Source organism: Anopheles coluzzii, chromosome 2, assembly GCF_943734685.1.
Source record: "Anopheles coluzzii chromosome 2, AcolN3, whole genome shotgun sequence".
NCBI lineage: Eukaryota > Metazoa > Arthropoda > Insecta > Diptera > Culicidae > Anopheles > Anopheles coluzzii.
This window is the reverse complement of record NC_064670.1, coordinates 11,163,775-11,181,646: the sequence shown is the minus strand read 5'-3', so window position 1 is coordinate 11,181,646 and position 17,872 is coordinate 11,163,775. Positions and strand designations below refer to the sequence as shown.

Here is a 17,872-nt window from a genome sequence, read left to right as displayed (position 1 = left end):
GCGTGTGTGAAGAGTAGCACATCCGAGCACCTCCAGTGCGAAGAGCAACACAAAATGAACCCATCCCGGTCGCGGTTCGTTTTACCGGTCACGTTGCAACAGACGTGAATATCGGTGACAGACCGAGCAAACCCCCCCCCCCCCCCGCAATTTTGTCTTACCGCTGGAGAACGAAACCGCCACCATAAACACACACCAACGGCTCTTCCGTTTTTTTTTGTGTGTCTTTTTCGTTTCTTTACCAAACAACACCACACGAAGAAGACATAACAAAATTAATACCGTCCAATACGTAACCAACCTTCCAAATCCGCCTCCTTCTCCACTTGAACGTGCAACAGAAAGGCGACGGTGGGTAACGGCCAAGAAGTCCTTTTCTAACAGACACGCTACCAAACCCACTCTACTTGGTAAATTTTCCACCAAACCGGGAAACCCGACACACACACACACACCGGCACAAGTTCATTGCTCACGGCAGGGATGTTCATTTTCTTGCTACCATTGCGGCAGGTTTGTCAAACCACTTGCAACTACGCTCGTATGTGCGCAACCCACGATTGCCCCCTGCTCTAATGCTACACAAATTGATATAGTAGTCATCGCACTGAAACAGAATGAACACCAACCGATTCATTTGTCGGCTACCACCATTCCAAACACCAAACAGAGTGGGGGAGTGGGAGAAGTGGGCAAGGTAGTGAGAGGTCCCCTTTCGAAGCTTAACTACTGGGTAGGGGCAGCCAATCCGCCCACCGCCCGCTCGCTCAGCTCGCTCTCCTGCACGCGAAGCGACAAGGTTTGACACGTGAAAGCACCGGCAACGCGGGGGTAGGGAAAGAAAACAAACAGCGAAGGAAAACCTTTCAGCACAGCCCCGAGAGATTATGATGGAACCGGCGGACGGACGGCCCGGTCTACGATCAGTCCGTTGTCAACAGTCGTCCGGAACGGATCGGTTTTCAGCCCGCTCTCTCGCTGATTAATAGCCGTGTGCGCGCGTTAGTCGTTCGTTCGACGTTTGTGGTTTAGAAGACCATTACACACCATAGATACACCCGGTAGGGATAGGTGTGCGAGTGCTTGTACGTGTGTGTGTGTTTGTGATTTTTTAAATTGAATAAAACGGGAAGTTTTTCTTAATATTAAGTACCATACCGTAACACAAAAAGAGCCGATTCAATGGCAATTTGAAGTGCGTGGAAAATGGTGTGGTGAAATGAAAATTCATTAAGTGTTTGTGTGTGATAAAACCAACATAAGAAGCAAATTAAATCTCCACCTTTTGACCTGAAAAAGAGCCATGAAACCCCCATCGGTGTGTCTTGGCAGCGCTGGGGACGTTTATTAAACATTAGCCCATCCTTTCGTTGTAATTACCATTCCTAATCAACTTCCCCGCAAGGCTTCAGCCATTGATGGAAAAAGGAGTTTGGCGTCCTGTTTGTGACTTTAAGCATGCAGTAACGTATCAGCACACCCATCGCGCAACTGCGTAAGCGCGCGTCGAATGCGAATCCTTAGAAACGGGATTTCATTTCCTCGCACAAAGCGTCTGGTTCCGTGTGTGCCGCAGTGTTCAAGTGTTCGGTCGAGCCCCGTGCCGTGAAACGGTTAATTGAGCAGTGATTCCAACGCCATGTCGTCGTGTGCTTGAGAAGTGTAATGGCATTTACTGCTTTTGCGGAAGCATCATCAGCCACAGAAACCGTGTGACGCGAGCTCCAAAGACAGTCGTTAAGCACATTTCACACCATTGACGTCGCTTCACAGTTGTTGTAAATCACTCTAGAGAGAGAGAGAGAGAGAGAGAGAGAGAGAGAGAGAAAGAGCTTGGAATGCCGCAGGGAGCAGGAGTTTGTGTCTAGAACATTCCAACGATCATGGACGGCAAGATCAACGATGATCTGCTGTCGCTGCTGCTGCTGCTGCTGCACCATTGCCCTAAGGATTCGCTCGGTTGGTTGAATTTCAAATGAGCACACACCTCGGGCTCCACCAACGCTCTTCTCCCGGGCTCGGCCCCCAAAACGCTGGTGGTAGACGCTGTGTGCATTTGCATTGTGAGGTTTGACACGGGACAACTATCCCCTGCTCTCCAACGGTGGACTCTCCCACCGATCATTCAAAAAGATGGTGGTGTGTGTGAAATTCGACATTCTTTTTGATGACGGTTATGAGGGACGTGAGCACATCGATCCTTCCAAATGCGCAAACGATTTATACATTTAAATATAAAAAGCGGAACGTACGCTGACTACAGTCGTGCGTAGCCTGACATCGTCCCTTTTGGGACGAGTGAGGGGATGCTGCGTGCCATTGTATGACGTCCGTGTCGTGATGGAACCGAAAATAAGATGCCGAGGCGTCTCCAAGCCAACAGCAGCTCATAAAGTATATAAGGGCAGTGATGGATTTACATATCCTTCTACCACTCGACCATCCCGCTAAAGGTCGCTATGGTTGATAGCGGAAAAAAGGTCGTCGCTCACAGCCGATGGACCGATCGTGGCTGCATTCTAATGCGATCTTTGTTCTTTTCTGTCCAGTTTTGATATCAAGCTAAACCCATTACTGGCTGAGACATCATGTCACATCATCATTTCAGACCGCACACCGTTGGCTATTTATATCTCATCCCTTGCGCTGCGCTTTTACTTTCAACAATAGCAATACACGGTCGGCTACAATTGTTTGTTCAACTTTTCGCTTTCATGATGTTTCAAAATAGAACGACACTTTTCGACTTCCTCCTGCCGGACATTACGCCCTTCCAAGCAAGGAGCAAGGAAAACAACCCACCGGATACAATGTTAGATAGCTACGCATTTGTGGCATAATTCCACCCCCAATCGACCTCCGCCATGCGTGTTGGAAAGTTGGACACAGCGGGTATGATAGCGTTCATAACACTGTACCCAGCCACACCACTACAGCATCACGAGCTGTATCGACAAAATCGGTAAAATTACCCTTGGCATGTTCAAGTGTTCCAATTGTGCTCTCCTCCCGGATCCCTAGATGGGACGTGAAATCATACATACGTGGGTGTGTGTGTGTGAGATACTGACCAAGTTTATAACCTACCCACTCTTGCTACATGCATCACTTGCAGGCACAGAGTGGAAAAAAGTGGTGTGGTGAGTAGCGGTACACAGCTATAGCTTTACGCGCACGTTTTCCAACCAACGCTACGTTACCTAACGACGCGCCACGGGGGGAACGGAGAAGGGTCGCGGAACAGAGCATAGACTCAGATTACGAGGAAAAGCGATAGAACGACGCACCATACGGGGGTAAGGGGAGGTCGGAAAAGCTCGGTGCAAATGGAGAAGCCTGGTGTGGAGCGCACGGAAACGCAAAGGGACAGCGTTGCGGCTCGGCCCCGAGAAAATTGTCTACACAAGCAAGCAGGGATCTGGGCCTGCGGGTAAAACAAAAACAGCAGAAGGGAGGGCTACCATTGCCACATTGTTTGCATACAATTTCATTCGACTGACGGTGAAGAATGTTTTCATCGAACCGAGACGAAGATGTAGCGGCACTATTTTAAACGCAAGGACACAATCGACATGCTGGATTCAGGTGGATTCATTGAAGAAACTTTCAATTGATTTATTTCAAGATCTAGGCCGAAATAGTGAACCACACTTACTTCAGAACAGGTTATTCCTATCCAGGACACATTTGTGTATTGCTGAAGTGGTAGTGGAGAATGGAGGACAGACTTTTGTACAATTTTTGGGAACAGATGAGTGCTCTCGAGAAAACTCACCATCTTCGGCACTGTTTCGCATAACATCATGCCATAAACAAGCTAGTTTTACACAGGGTTTCCAGGGGTTCTCATAGTTGTGGGACACTTCGTTAACTCTTTGTTATGTGAAGTGAATTTCATGTGATGGAAATTAGACAGGCTCCTTGGAAATTCCTATTGGATAAGTCCAACAATGGTGCTATACAGGGTTTTCCAGGGGTTTTCATTGTTGTGGGACACTTCCTTGACTCTTTCTTATGGGAAGCGAACTGCATATGTTGGAAATTGGACTCTATGGCACCCTTTTTGGACAGGAATCCGGACAGGAAATTTCTTTTGGATTTGTCCAGCAAGGGTGCTACAGAGTCCTATTCCCCTTTACATTAGGTTCATTTCACTTAAGAAAGAATCAATAAAGTGTCCCACAGCTATGAGAACTCCAGGAAAACCCTGTAAAAGTCCTTTGCTAAAGACATCACAACATCTATTGTAACTCGTTATGCGTTACGTTATGTGGCTTGAGGGACGCTCCCCCCGTAACGCTCCGTTTGGGTCGATCAGCTGAACTTGAAATCGCTACTTAATCGCACATCTTCCAACCGATCTTCCATTAGAACATGGGCTGGCGTTCTGGCCTGTGCGCCCTGCAGCACACCAACACAACTACCGGTGTCTGTGTTCGGGCCTAACAATGGCCGCCCGTTACGACACTCTCGTGGTGCAACATGTGACTTTCCGGTGCATGACAATGAAAGACACCGGTGGCGGTGGTGGTGGTGGTATAGGGTGTGTTTTTATGGAGACTACCCCCACCACTACCGGACCCTTCAGCTACCCCCCACTCAGCACACACACCGAGGGATGGTGTTGGACGGGGTGCTTACCATACCACGTAATCGATCGTGTGTGCTGCTATAGGCTCACTAAGTGTCTTACACCGTGAGGAGGTATGCGTAACGCTAGCCCCGGCGCGCTGTTTGCAATCGCTCGCTCACACGTTCTACGCCATGCTGTTCCCATCGTTCCCTCCCCAAGTTCTACACTTCACCCGGCTGGACTTTCATTTTGTACACCGTGGCTCTCTGTGTGTGTGTATGTGTGTGAGGGTTTTTTTTCTTTCAACTGCAGTAAGTCCCCAGGGTAGAGAAGGAACGGAAGAGCCCCCGCGTTGTACACTTTGGTCAGCAAAATCGAGGGCAAATTTGCTCCATTCCTGGGTGATCCGGACAAAAAAGGGAAAAGAGAAGCAGCTTAGAGTTTGATATGTGTGTGTGTGTGTTATGATGATGAACGTTTGCCGCTTACGCATACCACCCTCTCCCTCTAGTGAGCTTCTCTGGCAGCAATCGAAAGGCAGTATTGCCTGCCTAGAAACTAGTCAACGGTCGTACAGTGGCCGTAACGGATGTGCATTCAGCACCCTCAAAGCAAAGTGTATCCTGGGTGCAATTTTCTAGCTTAGTTTTCAAGTGAATACAATCCAGATAGCACAGCCATTATTATACATCAGCATGTGCTATATTGTAATTTGAGTAAGTTTACCACAAAAAAAAAACAACAAAAAGAAATAAACCATTTCTGTAAAAGCAACATATCTGTAACGGCTTTAAAACAAGCCAGCTTTTATGCAACATTAAAAATACATTCGCCACTGCACTGGGCCAACACCAAAGCTCCTATGACCTGGGGCAAGAAAATCAAACGCAATTCACCTGCGATTCTGTAATGGTCGCCAGCCGCCGCCCGCCCAACAAACATCCAGCACTATCACCTCTCTACTCTCAGCCGCCATCATCGCGCATCACGGTGGCGCAACGGTGCACTAGAGGACTAGCGCGCGAGCGAGGGTAACCTCGGACAGCGGTAAACAACGGCGACGGCACATGCCGCGACATGTGAGAACGATGCGCGAATGACGCCGCACCACGCACCCATACAGCTGGAAACAGACACACTATCATCATCACCACCACCACCACCACCGATCAAGTGTGTTGTACAGCGGCAAATGCAAATAAAAGTGCTGCTAGCGCTAGTGCAATTGCGCTGGGGGCTCTGCTATCGCGTTTGTTCGGATGCGGTATGCGGTATAGAGTGGAAAAAAGGTGGCTTTTGTTCGTTTGTGATAGTTACAACAGGTGGCACACGCAAAGCGTTCGCGACGTTGGTGCAATCAGTGTGAAGGTTAATCGTTTAAATTTGTGATAAAATATATTTCAAATGTGTTGCAAAACTAAAAACATCAACAGAACAGTGAATAAGTCGTGTCGTGTTCACGTGTTTCCTGTGTGATCTAGGTAGAGCACTACACACATTACACTACTTCCTGATACGTCCGCCCCATCTTCTAATCAAAGAGTGCACACAGAAAACGTACATTGCTGTGTCTGCGCTTGTGTGCTGATTGTGTGGGTGTGTTGTGGTAGAAAAATGGACCTTATTGGAGAATCGCTCAATCACTTTAAAGCGCCGGAAAGCATCCTGCAATGTATGCACTCAGTGTTTAATGAAAGTGTGCTTACTCTGTGGAAGAAACACTTCAGATGCCTTTTCCTCCATTCGTTGCCGTTAAAACGCTCAACTAATCAAACCAATCTGTGTGGCTATTCTTGTTCCTATCGTACCCAACCCTTTTCTAATATAGCTAAGCAGAACCAGACATACGGTAGCCGCGTGCCGAGGTGCAGTGCAGTGCGTTTTAATGTTTAACAGTGTACCGTACAATCCCGAGTGCGAAGTGGTCGTACGCTTACGACAAACACATAACTCTAGTGTAATTTTACACTAGTGAGTGAGCAGTGATTTTTATTTTCAGGAAGAAACGATAGTGCAAGCAATAGAAATCGCCTGATCAGGGCAGCACACAAAATGTCCACCACCGGCATGGAGAACCTTGAGGGTGCGGACTCGACGCACAACACCAAGGTGTCCGATTCCGCTTACTCCAACAGTTGCAGCAACAGCCAGTCGCAAAGGAGGTGAGTCGATCTTTGCTTGAAATGTGTATCTTGAGCTTTTACTGTAAAGTAATAGCATTTGCATAACACGTCTGCGGGGAATGCACCTGAGTGGTCCACCTGAGAGCAATGCGCGGGCATTTCTGTTTTATGTCAAACTTTTTTTTATATATTTATAGTACAATATTGACCCTAGTTTTATCGCTAACGTGATTTCTTAAGGCCGGGCTACATTGATCGTACTTTCTGGTGTAATTTTGATGTTCACTAGCGTACCTGGCGGCGGCTGACCGAAGCATTTTTCCAAACAATTTGAAGCCGCTTCAGAAAATATGTATTTTTTCCATGTTTTTAACTTAATTTGGACGAGAAAAGTTTTGTAAAAGGTAGATGCACATGTCTTGCACGCATTGCATCCATTTTCATGGCAAAAAACGATGGAAAAACTACTTAATTTTGAGATCCGGCACGACCATTCCCTCGATGACCAAAAAAAGCTTCCACCAGCCGCCGCCAGATGCGCTAGTGAAAATCAAAATTACACCAGAGAGTACGATCAATGTAGCCTGGCCTTTAGTTATCTGCGGTGTTGGGCATCCAGAGGGCGCCACCTTTCAGTTTTTTTTTAAATTATTTTTCTTGTGAAAGAACCGTGCCCCCATACGTAGGAGTGACTATTCTGCTATGCGTAATCAATAAGTCACTGAAAGGCTCTTATATGTTTAGCTTTGCTCTTTACATAATGCTATCCGTTATCCTATATTCAAATTGCTTTAATTCTTGGAGGTGGCAAAAGGGCATCGAAATGATTTCACAGAAGTTCAAGCAGAAGCTCAAGCTAAACTAGAGTTCAGAGTACATAGAAACAACAGAAAGCTTCAGGAAAAAATGCACTCTGTCATGTATTATAAAATAACACAAGTATTATAAAGCATTGTAAAGTTTTTTTTTTCTGTGCATTTTGGATAATGGCTTTCATGTTTAAAACATGATGTCTTTTGAAAATATCAATAAAATCAAATTTCAAACACTACACATACACACATCTTGGTTTAAGTTAAAACTTAAAGACCGAGGCCATACACACCGAAGAATCACAGTAACGAAAACGAAATGATAACCGAAAAATAACGCTTATCAATATCCACAACTAGAGGCGTTACGAGGCGTTACATTTCATCTGTCACATGTTTCGTTACAGTACTTGGTGCGTTTTAATAGTTTTCCATTTTTTGCAACAAAAACTTTCAACCAATTCAACGAAAATATTAATGAACGGTCAAATCGTAAAACAATTGCAACAAATTTAAGCAAACACTGCAAAATCCTTGTGAAGCCTTGTGTTATTTCTCAGTTCTTGAATTACACACGAGTTCTGGGAAAGTTCCATTTTCCAGTATGGAACCTCGTTATATTTTAGTATTAATTACGTAAATCATGCAAGCGAGCAATTAGAAAGAAAAGGTTTTATTTTGTTTAACATGGAAGGCTTAACTAAAAATGACTGTCGAAACACATACTTTATTTTCAAAAGCCGAGCAGAAACACTTTTGTATGTAAGAGAGCAGCACCAGCAGCGTAATGACATGGGTGACAACAACTGGTACAAACACACCATCATTCACCAAAAAAACAAAACGTATTAACAGCAGCAGAGCATCCAGCTTTCGTAAATAAAAAAAGACCCATCAAGCAGCCCCTAACGCCTCTGGCAGACACGTTTCGGAAGCCCGTTTCCACGGGACTCGTGTCACGTGTTGTGGCGTTGACGAAGTTTTTGCTCTGCTCCGCTCTTTAGAGAAGGACGCGTATTGCATGTGTTTGGTGCCGCGCAAACGCCACCCGCAATCGCTAGATGTGACACGATTGCGATGAAGATTTCCCAAAGTTAACTTTTAAATACGTTAACGCGAAATGACGTGCGCATGAAACAAATTAGAAACAGGGGAGGACACTTTCTTTACCTAAAACCCCATTTCATAGCACCATCATTCAAATGCAATTTTCTTAGGTGTTTCTTGTTCAATTCGCTTCATTAAACTCCCCGCTTTGAAATGTCGTTTTCTTTTCTGAGCAAAAAAAAGCATTCCGCAAAAATCATTCACAAATTACACCTTCGCTCGATTTTTTCCGGAACCCATTTTGCACTCCCAAACCAACGTTGCTAACCGTGCTTGACATTTAACGTTCCCTCTTTTCAGCGGCAGCTCCAAGTCACGCCACAGTGGCAGCAACTCGTCCGGCAGCAGCGGTTACGGCGGCAAGGCGTCTACGCAGGCCAGCAGCATTGCGCCGCTGCCCCAGGCGGCAGCCAAGCGCACCAAGGACAAGGAGCGCAAGAAGAAGAAGCTAAAGACGTCCACCGACAGTGGCACCGTACCGGCACCGAACGGTTCCGCCGGTCCCGGTGGCGTTACGGCCGGCACGGCACCAAACGCAGCCGGCACGGTTGCCAACGCGAACGCCGTCAGCGATGTCGAGCAGCAGACGCTGGCAGCCGGTGGCTGCGGTGAGCCAGAACCAATGGAAACGACCACCGGCAATTCCTCCGTCGCCAGCGTATCGGGCGAGCTGGGTGCCGTTGGTGCCGGAGCTGGAGGAATGCAGTCGGCGAGCCACGGTGGCGAGTCGAATGAGCATCACGAGCTGGGCCCGGTCACCGGGGGCAATGGGACAGCCGAGCTGGTCAGCGTGGAGGTGGCGGCCGCAGCCGCCGTGGCGCAGATTATTAATGAAGAAAACAGTAAGTCCAGTCCACACTAGTGTTGTGTTTCATGAATCTTTCGTTGGGATTTATTCGCTTAAATCTTCGAATCGAAACTCCAAAAATTCATGAATCCCTAAAGATTCATCAATCTGTAGAGATTCATGGAACATTGGTTAACTCGCACGACCTAACAATATGCCCGTCGTGGGTTCAAAAGCCTCGCCTTGACCATATATTCGTAGCAAGGACAATTCTATCCGGCTGCTTGTTACTTGCTAAATAGTCGCAATTCCTGAATAAGCTGGTAGGACCACGTAGGTCGTTACGCCAAGAAGAAAAGGAAGAAGCTCAAGCTCTATAAATCTTTCGAAATTCATAAATCCGTAGAGCAAGCTCTATAAATCTTTTGACATTATTCAATCCGTAGAGATTCGTGAGCTTTTGAGATGCATGTATCATCTGAGATCTTCATTGAGATTTCATGTATCTTTTGAGAGATAGAATCTTGAGAATCGTTTTATTCAAGAATCGTTCCAGATTCAATTTGAATCAAAAGACTAATGAATCTTTGACCCATGAAGATCTCATCAATCTGAATCTGAATCAGATTCCCCCAGCACTAGTCCACACATACCAAATATGCTGGTTCAATTGAACGCTTACTAACACACTGTATGTTGTCCTTCCCTAATGTGTCCTTGCAGCTAAAGATGACCGCAAACACCTGTCGCAGGAACAGCTGCATCGTGCGGGTGGTGGTGGAACGCATGACGGTCGGCAGAAGAGTCTGGTCGCGCAAAGCATTCTGCCTGGGCCGGCGCCACTACCAGCCGGTGTAGCCTCGATCGTGAACTCGATCGCGACCGGTGCCGGACTAAGAACTGGCACCGTGTCCAGCAGTGGCACACTGCTGGGAGTGGTACAGCAGCAGCAGCAGCAGCAACAACACCAACAGCAGCAACAGCAACAGCATCACGGTGGGTTAAATCAATGCCAACAGAAGCAAACGCAGCATCATCATCATCACCATGGCGCCCATCAACATCCCAAGCAGCAGCATTCCTCCATGCAGGATCCATCGCTGGCGAACCAAAAGCATGTGCCACAGCAGCACTCTGCCCAACAGCCACATCATCAACAGCAGCAGCCGCTGGATAAGCAGCACCTGCAACCCCAACAGCAGCCGCAGCAGCAGCAGCAGCAGCAGCAACAACAACAACAGCAAGCCCAACCACAATCAAACACTCCGCGCACCAACAAGCCGGACGTGGAGGATGGCTTCTGCTGTGTTATCTCGATGCACGACGGGGTCGTGCTGTTCACCACGCCGAGCATTACGCACAGCCTCGGCTTCCCCAAGGACATGTGGCTCGGCCGATCGTTTATCGACTTTGTGCACCCGAAGGATCGAGCCACGTTTGCGAGCCAGATCACGTCCAAGGTGGTGGTGCCGCTCGGCGAATCGAAAAGCGGCCAGAAGGACCAGAAAAACTCACTGTACGTGATGCTGCGCAAGTACCGGGGGCTCAAGACGGCCGGCTTTGGCGTTACCAAAACGACGGTCAACTACGAACCGTACCGGCTGGTGCTGACGTTCCGCGAGGCACCGGCGGAGAATGCGGAGATCATGAGCGGCCGCAGCATACTGCTCATCATCTCGGCCACCCCGGTCAAGAGCGTGTACAAGGAGCCGAACGAGTCGCTGTGCGAGCGGGACCTAAAGTTTAGCACGCGCCACACCACGTCCGGGGTGCTGAGCTACGTCGATGGCAATTCGGTCGAATCGATCGGCTACCTGCCGCAGGACATTCTAGGGCGCTCCGTCATGGAGCTGTACCATCCGGACGATATGCCGATCCTGCGCAAGGCGTACGAAACGGTCATGGTGAAGGGGCAGACGGCCGGGGCTTCGTTTGTCAGCCAGCCGTACCGGTTTCTGGTGAACAACGGGTGCTACATCGTGCTGAGCACCGAGTGGACCAGCTTCGTGAATCCGTGGTCGCGCGAGCTGGAGTTTGTGATCGGGCACCATCGCATCCTGCAGGGGCCGTCGATAGCGGACGTGTTTGCCGTGTCGCCGTTCTACTGCCAGACGCAGAACCAATTCTCCGACGACACGCTCAAGGAGGCGAAGATGGTGGAGGAGCAGATACTGCGTCTGCTGAAGGAACCGGTCGCCAAGCCGTCCGACATGGTGAAGCAGGAGGTGTCGAAGCGATGCAAGGCGCTCGCCTCGTTCATGGAGGAGCTGATGGACGAGGTGGCCCAGCCGGAGCTCAAGCTGAACCTGCTGAACGAGTCGGACTTTACGTTCTCGGAGCGGGACTCGGTGATGCTGGGCGAGATATCGCCCCACCACGAGTACTTCGACAGCAAGAGCTCGTCGGAGACGCCGCCGAGCTACAACCAGCTGAACTACAACGAGAACCTGCAGCGGTTCTTCGACAGCCGGCCGGCCATGAACATCGAGGAGCAGATGAAGATGGACTCGTCCGGCGGCACGAACACGGAAACGATCGGGGACGAGCAGCAGTCGCACGCGGTCAGCCCCAACCAGCGCGGGTTTAGTGCGAGCGGCGGCGGGGGCAGCGGCGGGTCGGCGGGAAATTTTAGCTCCGAAAGCAACGCGCAGATGGACAGCACGACCAACACGACCAGCAACACGGGCGGGACGGGCGGGACGGGCACGTCGTCCGGCGGCGGGGGCAGCTTCCAGCCGCCGACGCTGACGGAGGAGCTGCTCTGCAAGCACAACGAGGACATGCAGAAGGTGATGCTGAAGAAGCACCGGGAGGCGCGGATGGTGGCGCGCGGCACCGACAAGAACAAGAAGGGCCCCCCGGACAAAGCCGGGTACGGGGGCGGCGCGGTCGGGCACGGGGTCAAGCGGGGCTCGTCCCACTCCTGGGAGGGGGACGCACACAAAACGATCAAGCACCAGCACAACCCGGACGGGGGCGGTTGCTCCGCGATGCTGCAGCAGCAGCAGCAGCAGAAGATGGGCCCGGTGGCGCCACACGCCTTGCAGCAGCAGCTGCTGATACAGCAGCAACACCAGCAGCTCCAACAGCAGCAGCAGCAGCAGCAGCAGCAGCAGCAACAACAGCAAGCTCAACAGCAGCAACAGCAACTGCAGCAGCAACAGCAGCAACAGCAGCAGCAGCTTTACCAGCAAACGAACATGCACATGCACTACAAGACGCAGCACGTCTCGCAACAGCTGCAGTACCATCACGCACTACAAGGCCAGGGGTCGGCCGCACTGCAGCAGACGGGCGGAGGGATGCAAACCCACCTCCAACAGCAGCAGCTGCTCCATCATCAACAGCATCAGCAGCAGCAGCAGCACCAGCAGCACCAGCACCTTTCCCATCCCGCGCCTAGCCAGCAGCAGCAGTATCCGTACCAAAGCCCGTACCACAACAACGGTCCGGTGCAGTCGACCGTCGCGGGCGAAAGCCTCCTCGCCGGTGGGAGCAACCAACGCTCCACCTTCACGACACCCTCGATACTGGCGCCCCAGATGGCGTACGGGGGAGCACACACCACCGGCAGCAGCCTGACCGGGCGCACCGGCGACCTCTGGCCACCGTTCAGCGTGAGCGTCACGACGATGCAAGCGTCGGCCGGGGCCGGTTCCAGTGCCGCCAGCTTCGTACCATCGCACAGCATATTTCCCACCCTGTACTACATCCCGGCGGCGGCGGCGGCCGCAACGGCCGCACCCCAGCCCGCCCCGATCACCGTACCGTACATGGCGGCCGGTGTCATGTATCCGCATCCGCAGCTCTACCACCAGCAGTCGCTCCTGTACCCGCCGATGATGTACCACGCGATGCCTTACCAGCCGCTTCCACCACCGTGCGGGCTTGACAGTGACACCCGAAATGTAAGTGGCCCGGGGTAGTGAAACAAAAGCGAAACCAAAGTGACACACATACACACACACATTCACACAAGTTCACACAAAACCATACGCACACAAACACACACACACGCACACATGCTCTTCATCATCAACAACAACAAACAACAAACAACAACAACATCAACAACAACCACCACCACCACCACCATCATCACCTCCCCCGACACGTGTGTCACGGCAAGAGGTGGGCGCCAAGAGGGCCGCCAGCCCACAAGTGGTTGCCTCCTGCTGCCTGGGTTGCTTCCGGCATCCAACCAGTTTCGTGGGGACGGATGGGGACGTCAAAAAACGGGGAGGAAGCGGCCACCCCGCCCCGCGTATCAAATTGCGTACGAGAATATGAGGTAAAAACAATCCTGATGAGGAGCGCACTTTCGCTTCGTGGCGCGCAGGCGATGGTCGCTACATACATTTAAGGATGCTTAGGCCGGGACTCTCAAACGGTGTGTAGGAGAGGCCCGGGGAGAGTGCTGTAGAACACTCATTGCAGACACTACACTCTCGGGTGAAATATCTGTACGAACTGTTTCTATTTTCTAGGAGCAGCATCGGCAACAGGGGTATGCAGAATTTCAGAATCGTGGATTCGGTTCACTGGTGATTTTTCCCCTCTTTAGGTGCAGATTTGGTCGGGTTCGTCGCTTGGTACTGCTGCTGAGTACTGTGCTGCGGATGACATTGGCGCACTTGCATTGATCTTTCCCCTGTCCGAGACCGTGGGTTTTGTGGACCCCGGGGCGTCGTAAAGGCAACCGTTGAAACGTCCCAAGATCCTTGCACTAATCCCCATTTCTTCATATGCCATCCCTTCCCCGTAGCATCAACACCAGCAGCACCAGCAACAGCAGCAACAGCAGCAGCAGCAGCAACAGCAGCAGCAGCAGCAACAACAACAACGACAGCAACAACAGCAGCAACAGGCACAACGACTTCAACCCCAGCCCGGCCACACCACGTCGACTGGCGGTCCCGGGCCAGCAGCCCCCGGCGGGATGGCGGTCGGTCTCGGACAACCGGCGACCGGCGGTCAGCCTTCCGCACAATCAGCCGAGGTGCCAGGTGTGCCGACCAACGCTGGCAGTGGTGGTGGCAAACATCCGGCACACATGACCGTGCCACCGTCGGCCGGTAGCGGTTCCCAATCGCAAACACCCTTCCAGCGTCCGTCCTCGCAGGCCACTTCGGTCAAAGCGGAACCGGGTTCGGCATTGGGCAGCATCGCGTCCGCTTCGATCGTCGTCAATCGGGTGAGTAGTGTAGTGGTGTGCAGTGGCGGATTAACACGAGTGAAGGCCCTAAGCGATCACACGAATGTAGGCCTTTTTGTAGTGTTGAGCGAGAAATAGTAAGAGGAATTCTAAACAAGAGAAGGATTGAGAAGCAAAATTAATTAGGAGCGGGAGTGGGTCCCTTTTTTTGGGTCCCGCGCGGCCGCTTAGTTTGCTTAGTGCGTGGATTTGAATCCAGATTTTTTACAACTTTACTCATAACTAGAGTAGTGGTGACAAGTCGTCTCATACGCGGCACACAAAAGCAGCACATTCCTGCCCCCCTCTTCTCATGTTCTCCCGTGTTGTGTGCTCTCCGTCTTCCGCAGGCTTTTTCGGAATCATCCAAGAAGGATCTCACCGATTCACCGCTCATCTCCAACGTCGACTGCACGGACTGTGCGCTGGACGAGGTGCACGACAAGCACTGCGATACGACCGCGTCCGGCATTGACCGGCGGGTGAATGGCGCTGGCACACGGCGCACCGGCTCCGGCCAGGTGGATAAGCTCCCGATGGGCACCGGGATCGGTGGCACGGCCGGCAACAACGGTGGTGATCGCGATGGAGGAGGTGGTGGCGGTGGCGGCGTCGTCGGACTGGGCGAGGTCAGCGACGATATGGACGAGTCCAGCTTTTCCAGCTTCTACTCGAGCTTCCTGAAGACGGACAACTCGTCCGAGGGACAGAACGGTGCGGAGCGGAAAGAATCGAGCGAGATGTGCTGGGAGAGTGGTTCGAACAATGCCACGTCCACCACCAACCGGATGCACGTGGATGGCGACGGGTCCGGCAATCAGGCTGCGCGTGACCGGGGCGGCAATGGGAGTGGGGCGGGCGACGGTACGGGCACGCTGGTGCGGCCCAGCGGTGCCAAGCGGCGCCCCAATCCGCCCTGGCTCGATAACGTCTGCCAGACAAAGGATCTCATCTATCGGTATCAAATTAACGAACGGTCGCTCAAGGAGCTGCTGGATTCGGATAATTTGGCGTTGAAAAAAATCAGCCAGGTAATGATGCACGCAGCGCACAAACAGTACCATACCAATCAATGATGCTTACACGCAAGAGTATTTTCCCTTTTACCGTTTTCTTCCGCGACAGCCCATCCTGGTAAACGATCAGCTGGGTCAGCTGTACCTGGATCTCGAGCTGGAGGGCCTGTCGGCGAAGCTGTCGCTGAGCGAGGCGACCTCCGGCAGCAGCAGCGACGACTGCGACACCAAGGACAAAGCCAAAGTGAACAAGCGCAACATGAAGTACAGCAAGCTGGTGATGATCTACGAGGAGAATGCACCGTTTCCACCGCCGAACGATTCGGAACCGTAGTTCCGTGCATGCCGCCATGGCCGGCAGTGGTCTATGCCAGTATTCTAGTTTCCGCGTTCGATTCCGCGGTTACACACAGAGAGATGCACCTAATACATACAACAAAGTGAGGATGATAATATAGATAGATAAAAAGTGGGAAGAGGAAGAAGCTAGAGAGATTGTTACGGGGTGGGGAAAGATCGCTTTTGTGCATTTGATGCATTTTTTTACAACAAAAGACAAATAATGTTTTAGAAAATCGTACGTTCCTAAACGTTAGGTTACCTTTGTATGGAAGAGTTTTAAATAGTACTAAGTATTCAATAAAACAAGTGTCATTTTTAAACGTATCATCTTGCCCATTCTTTAGCCTTTCTTTTTGCGCTTTTTCTTCAGCTTGGAAGAATTCTCACGCTTCCCGTTGCGCTTGGTACGTTCGCGAAACTGGCGCAGATCGGAACAGAACAGCACCGTCTGGGCCCAGCCCGCGTAAGGCCCATAAACCTCGCGAAACTTGTCCGCCACCGTGACGTACTGCCGATCGGTCACGTTCTTCGATATGTTCAGCGCCGGCAGGTAATGTTTCGCTAGCTGAAACACGTGCGTATCGACCGGTATGGCCTGCAGGTGCCCCAGCGACATAAGACAGATGCAGTCGGCCACCTTCGGCCCGATGCCGGGCAGCGACACCAGCTCCTTGTGAGCCGCTTTGTAATCAAGCTGGCAGAGCTGCCGGAACCATTCCAGATCGCCGAGCTGAAGAATTTTCTCCGCCGACCGTTGAATGTATTTGGCCCGGTAGCCGAAGCCGAGCTCGCGCAGCTGCCCCTCTACTGTGGGGTCAGCGAGCGAGCTCACCGATGGGAAATTGTAGTAGCAGGTACCTTCGTGTTCGCAGATTTTCTCCCCATAGTTGCGGCAAAGCTTTTCCACCATGTCCGAGATGCTAAACCGAACGAAAGGATGAGTACAAGAATGGTGACATTAACCATTGGAAGGGGGCGCTCAGCACAAAGCGTTCTGCTCTCGTTTGTGTGCTCACCGTGCGATGTTATTGTTCTGCGAACAGATGAAGCAGAACAGATTCTCCACCGGATCCTGATCCAGCTGCCGGACGGCATAGAATTTGGCCGCACTGGTGGCAAAGTGTTCGTGGCACTGGATCCATTGCTGGTACTGCTGCTCGAGGTCTACGTCTAGGCGGAAGTAGATGCGCAGCAGCTGTTCGTAATAGCTGGCCGGATACAACAACTCTCCCCCGGTGGCATACTCGGACGGTTCGGCCACCTTCAAGCGCACTTCGGCAAGGTTTCGCACATTGCCCGGGGGCTGCTGCGGCTCGGGGATGGGTGATTTTGTTACGTCTCTGTTCGCTTTGTTCGGGTACGGCTGCTCACCGACGATACGGTACTGTAGCTCGCGCTCCGTTTGTCGTAACACCCACACGATGTTGGCAAACACGCCAATGAATTCGGTTTCATGCTGGTCCAATGCGGTAGGTTTAAAATTTTTCCAGCTACAAAAACGTGTACAGGCAGGGTTTATTGAAAATCCGAAGACAACAGTTCGCCGGAGATGATGCTTACCGGAAGCTCTGTCCTCCTAGTAGGGTGGCCTTTAGCTGCAGTTGATTGTAATCGCAAAGTAACGATCGCCACTTGATAGTGGCGGCCATTATCTTGCCAGAGGATTATGTACTATCATCAGAAATTTTTACCACGCAAACGTTGATTTCGATGCAAAACACAACATTTTGCTCTGACTTGTTGTTTACGCGCGCACTTGTTCAAATGTCATTTGACGGAGGTCTTTTTGTGCAGGGTTGCTTTCCTTGTCAATGTGCGTACTGCACACTGTTCCACCCAGTATGAAAGCCAAAAACTGTTATACGATTTGTTTCTTTGAATAACTGTACAAATCTGTGCTGCTGTACCAGAAATAGAT

The 17,872-nt window shown here is 51.0% G+C and overlaps 3 protein-coding genes across 6 annotated transcripts in view; 2 read left to right on the top strand and 1 right to left on the bottom strand.

Moving 5' to 3' along the window:
- The window catches only part of LOC120948316 (dendritic arbor reduction protein 1), a 321,415-nt gene that overhangs the window by 127,569 nt on the left and 175,974 nt on the right, over positions 1–17,872 (top strand). The window lies entirely within an intron of this gene.
- On the top strand, positions 858–16,278 carry LOC120948322 (uncharacterized). Of its 4 annotated transcripts, none has more exons than XM_040364531.2 (7): positions 858–1,061; positions 6,402–6,735; positions 8,916–9,457; positions 10,126–13,310; positions 14,168–14,596; positions 14,947–15,627; positions 15,722–16,278. In XM_040364531.2, the coding sequence occupies exons 2-7, from the start codon at positions 6,626–6,628 to the stop codon at positions 15,944–15,946; spliced, it is 5,172 nt and encodes a 1,723-aa protein (XP_040220465.2). In that variant the 5' UTR covers positions 858–1,061; positions 6,402–6,625; the 3' UTR covers positions 15,947–16,278. The 4 variants fall into 4 exon arrangements, with proteins under 4 accessions (XP_040220465.2, XP_040220466.2, XP_040220469.2 ...); XM_040364532.2 differs by having other exon boundaries at positions 858–1,085; XM_040364535.2 differs by lacking the exon at positions 858–1,061 and adding an exon at positions 4,147–5,289 and having other exon boundaries at positions 6,573–6,735.
- Positions 16,246–17,687, bottom strand: LOC120948324 (N-glycosylase/DNA lyase). Its single transcript, XM_040364537.2, has 3 exons — positions 17,515–17,687; positions 16,971–17,444; positions 16,246–16,874 (listed from the first exon to the last, which is right to left on the bottom strand). The coding sequence occupies exons 1-3, from the start codon at positions 17,601–17,603 to the stop codon at positions 16,295–16,297; spliced, it is 1,143 nt and encodes a 380-aa protein (XP_040220471.2). The 5' UTR covers positions 17,604–17,687; the 3' UTR covers positions 16,246–16,294.

Bases quoted from the DNA above. Each gene is read 5' to 3' on its own strand.
- LOC120948322 (XM_040364531.2), top strand. From the start codon at position 6,626: ATGTCCACCACCGGCATGGAGAACCTTGAGGGTGCGGACTCGACGCAC. The intron at 6,736-8,915 runs GTGAGTCGATCT...CCCTCTTTTCAG, and splicing joins AACAGCCAGTCGCAAAGGAG to CGGCAGCTCCAAGTCACGCC. The intron at 13,311-14,167 runs GTAAGTGGCCCG...CCTTCCCCGTAG, and splicing joins TTGACAGTGACACCCGAAAT to CATCAACACCAGCAGCACCA.
- LOC120948324 (XM_040364537.2), bottom strand. From the start codon at position 17,603: ATGGCCGCCACTATCAAGTGGCGATCGTTACTTTGCGATTACAATCAA. The intron at 17,445-17,514 runs GTAAGCATCATC...ACGTTTTTGTAG, and splicing joins CTAGGAGGACAGAGCTTCCG to CTGGAAAAATTTTAAACCTA. The intron at 16,875-16,970 runs GTGAGCACACAA...CGTTCGGTTTAG, and splicing joins CAGAACAATAACATCGCACG to CATCTCGGACATGGTGGAAA.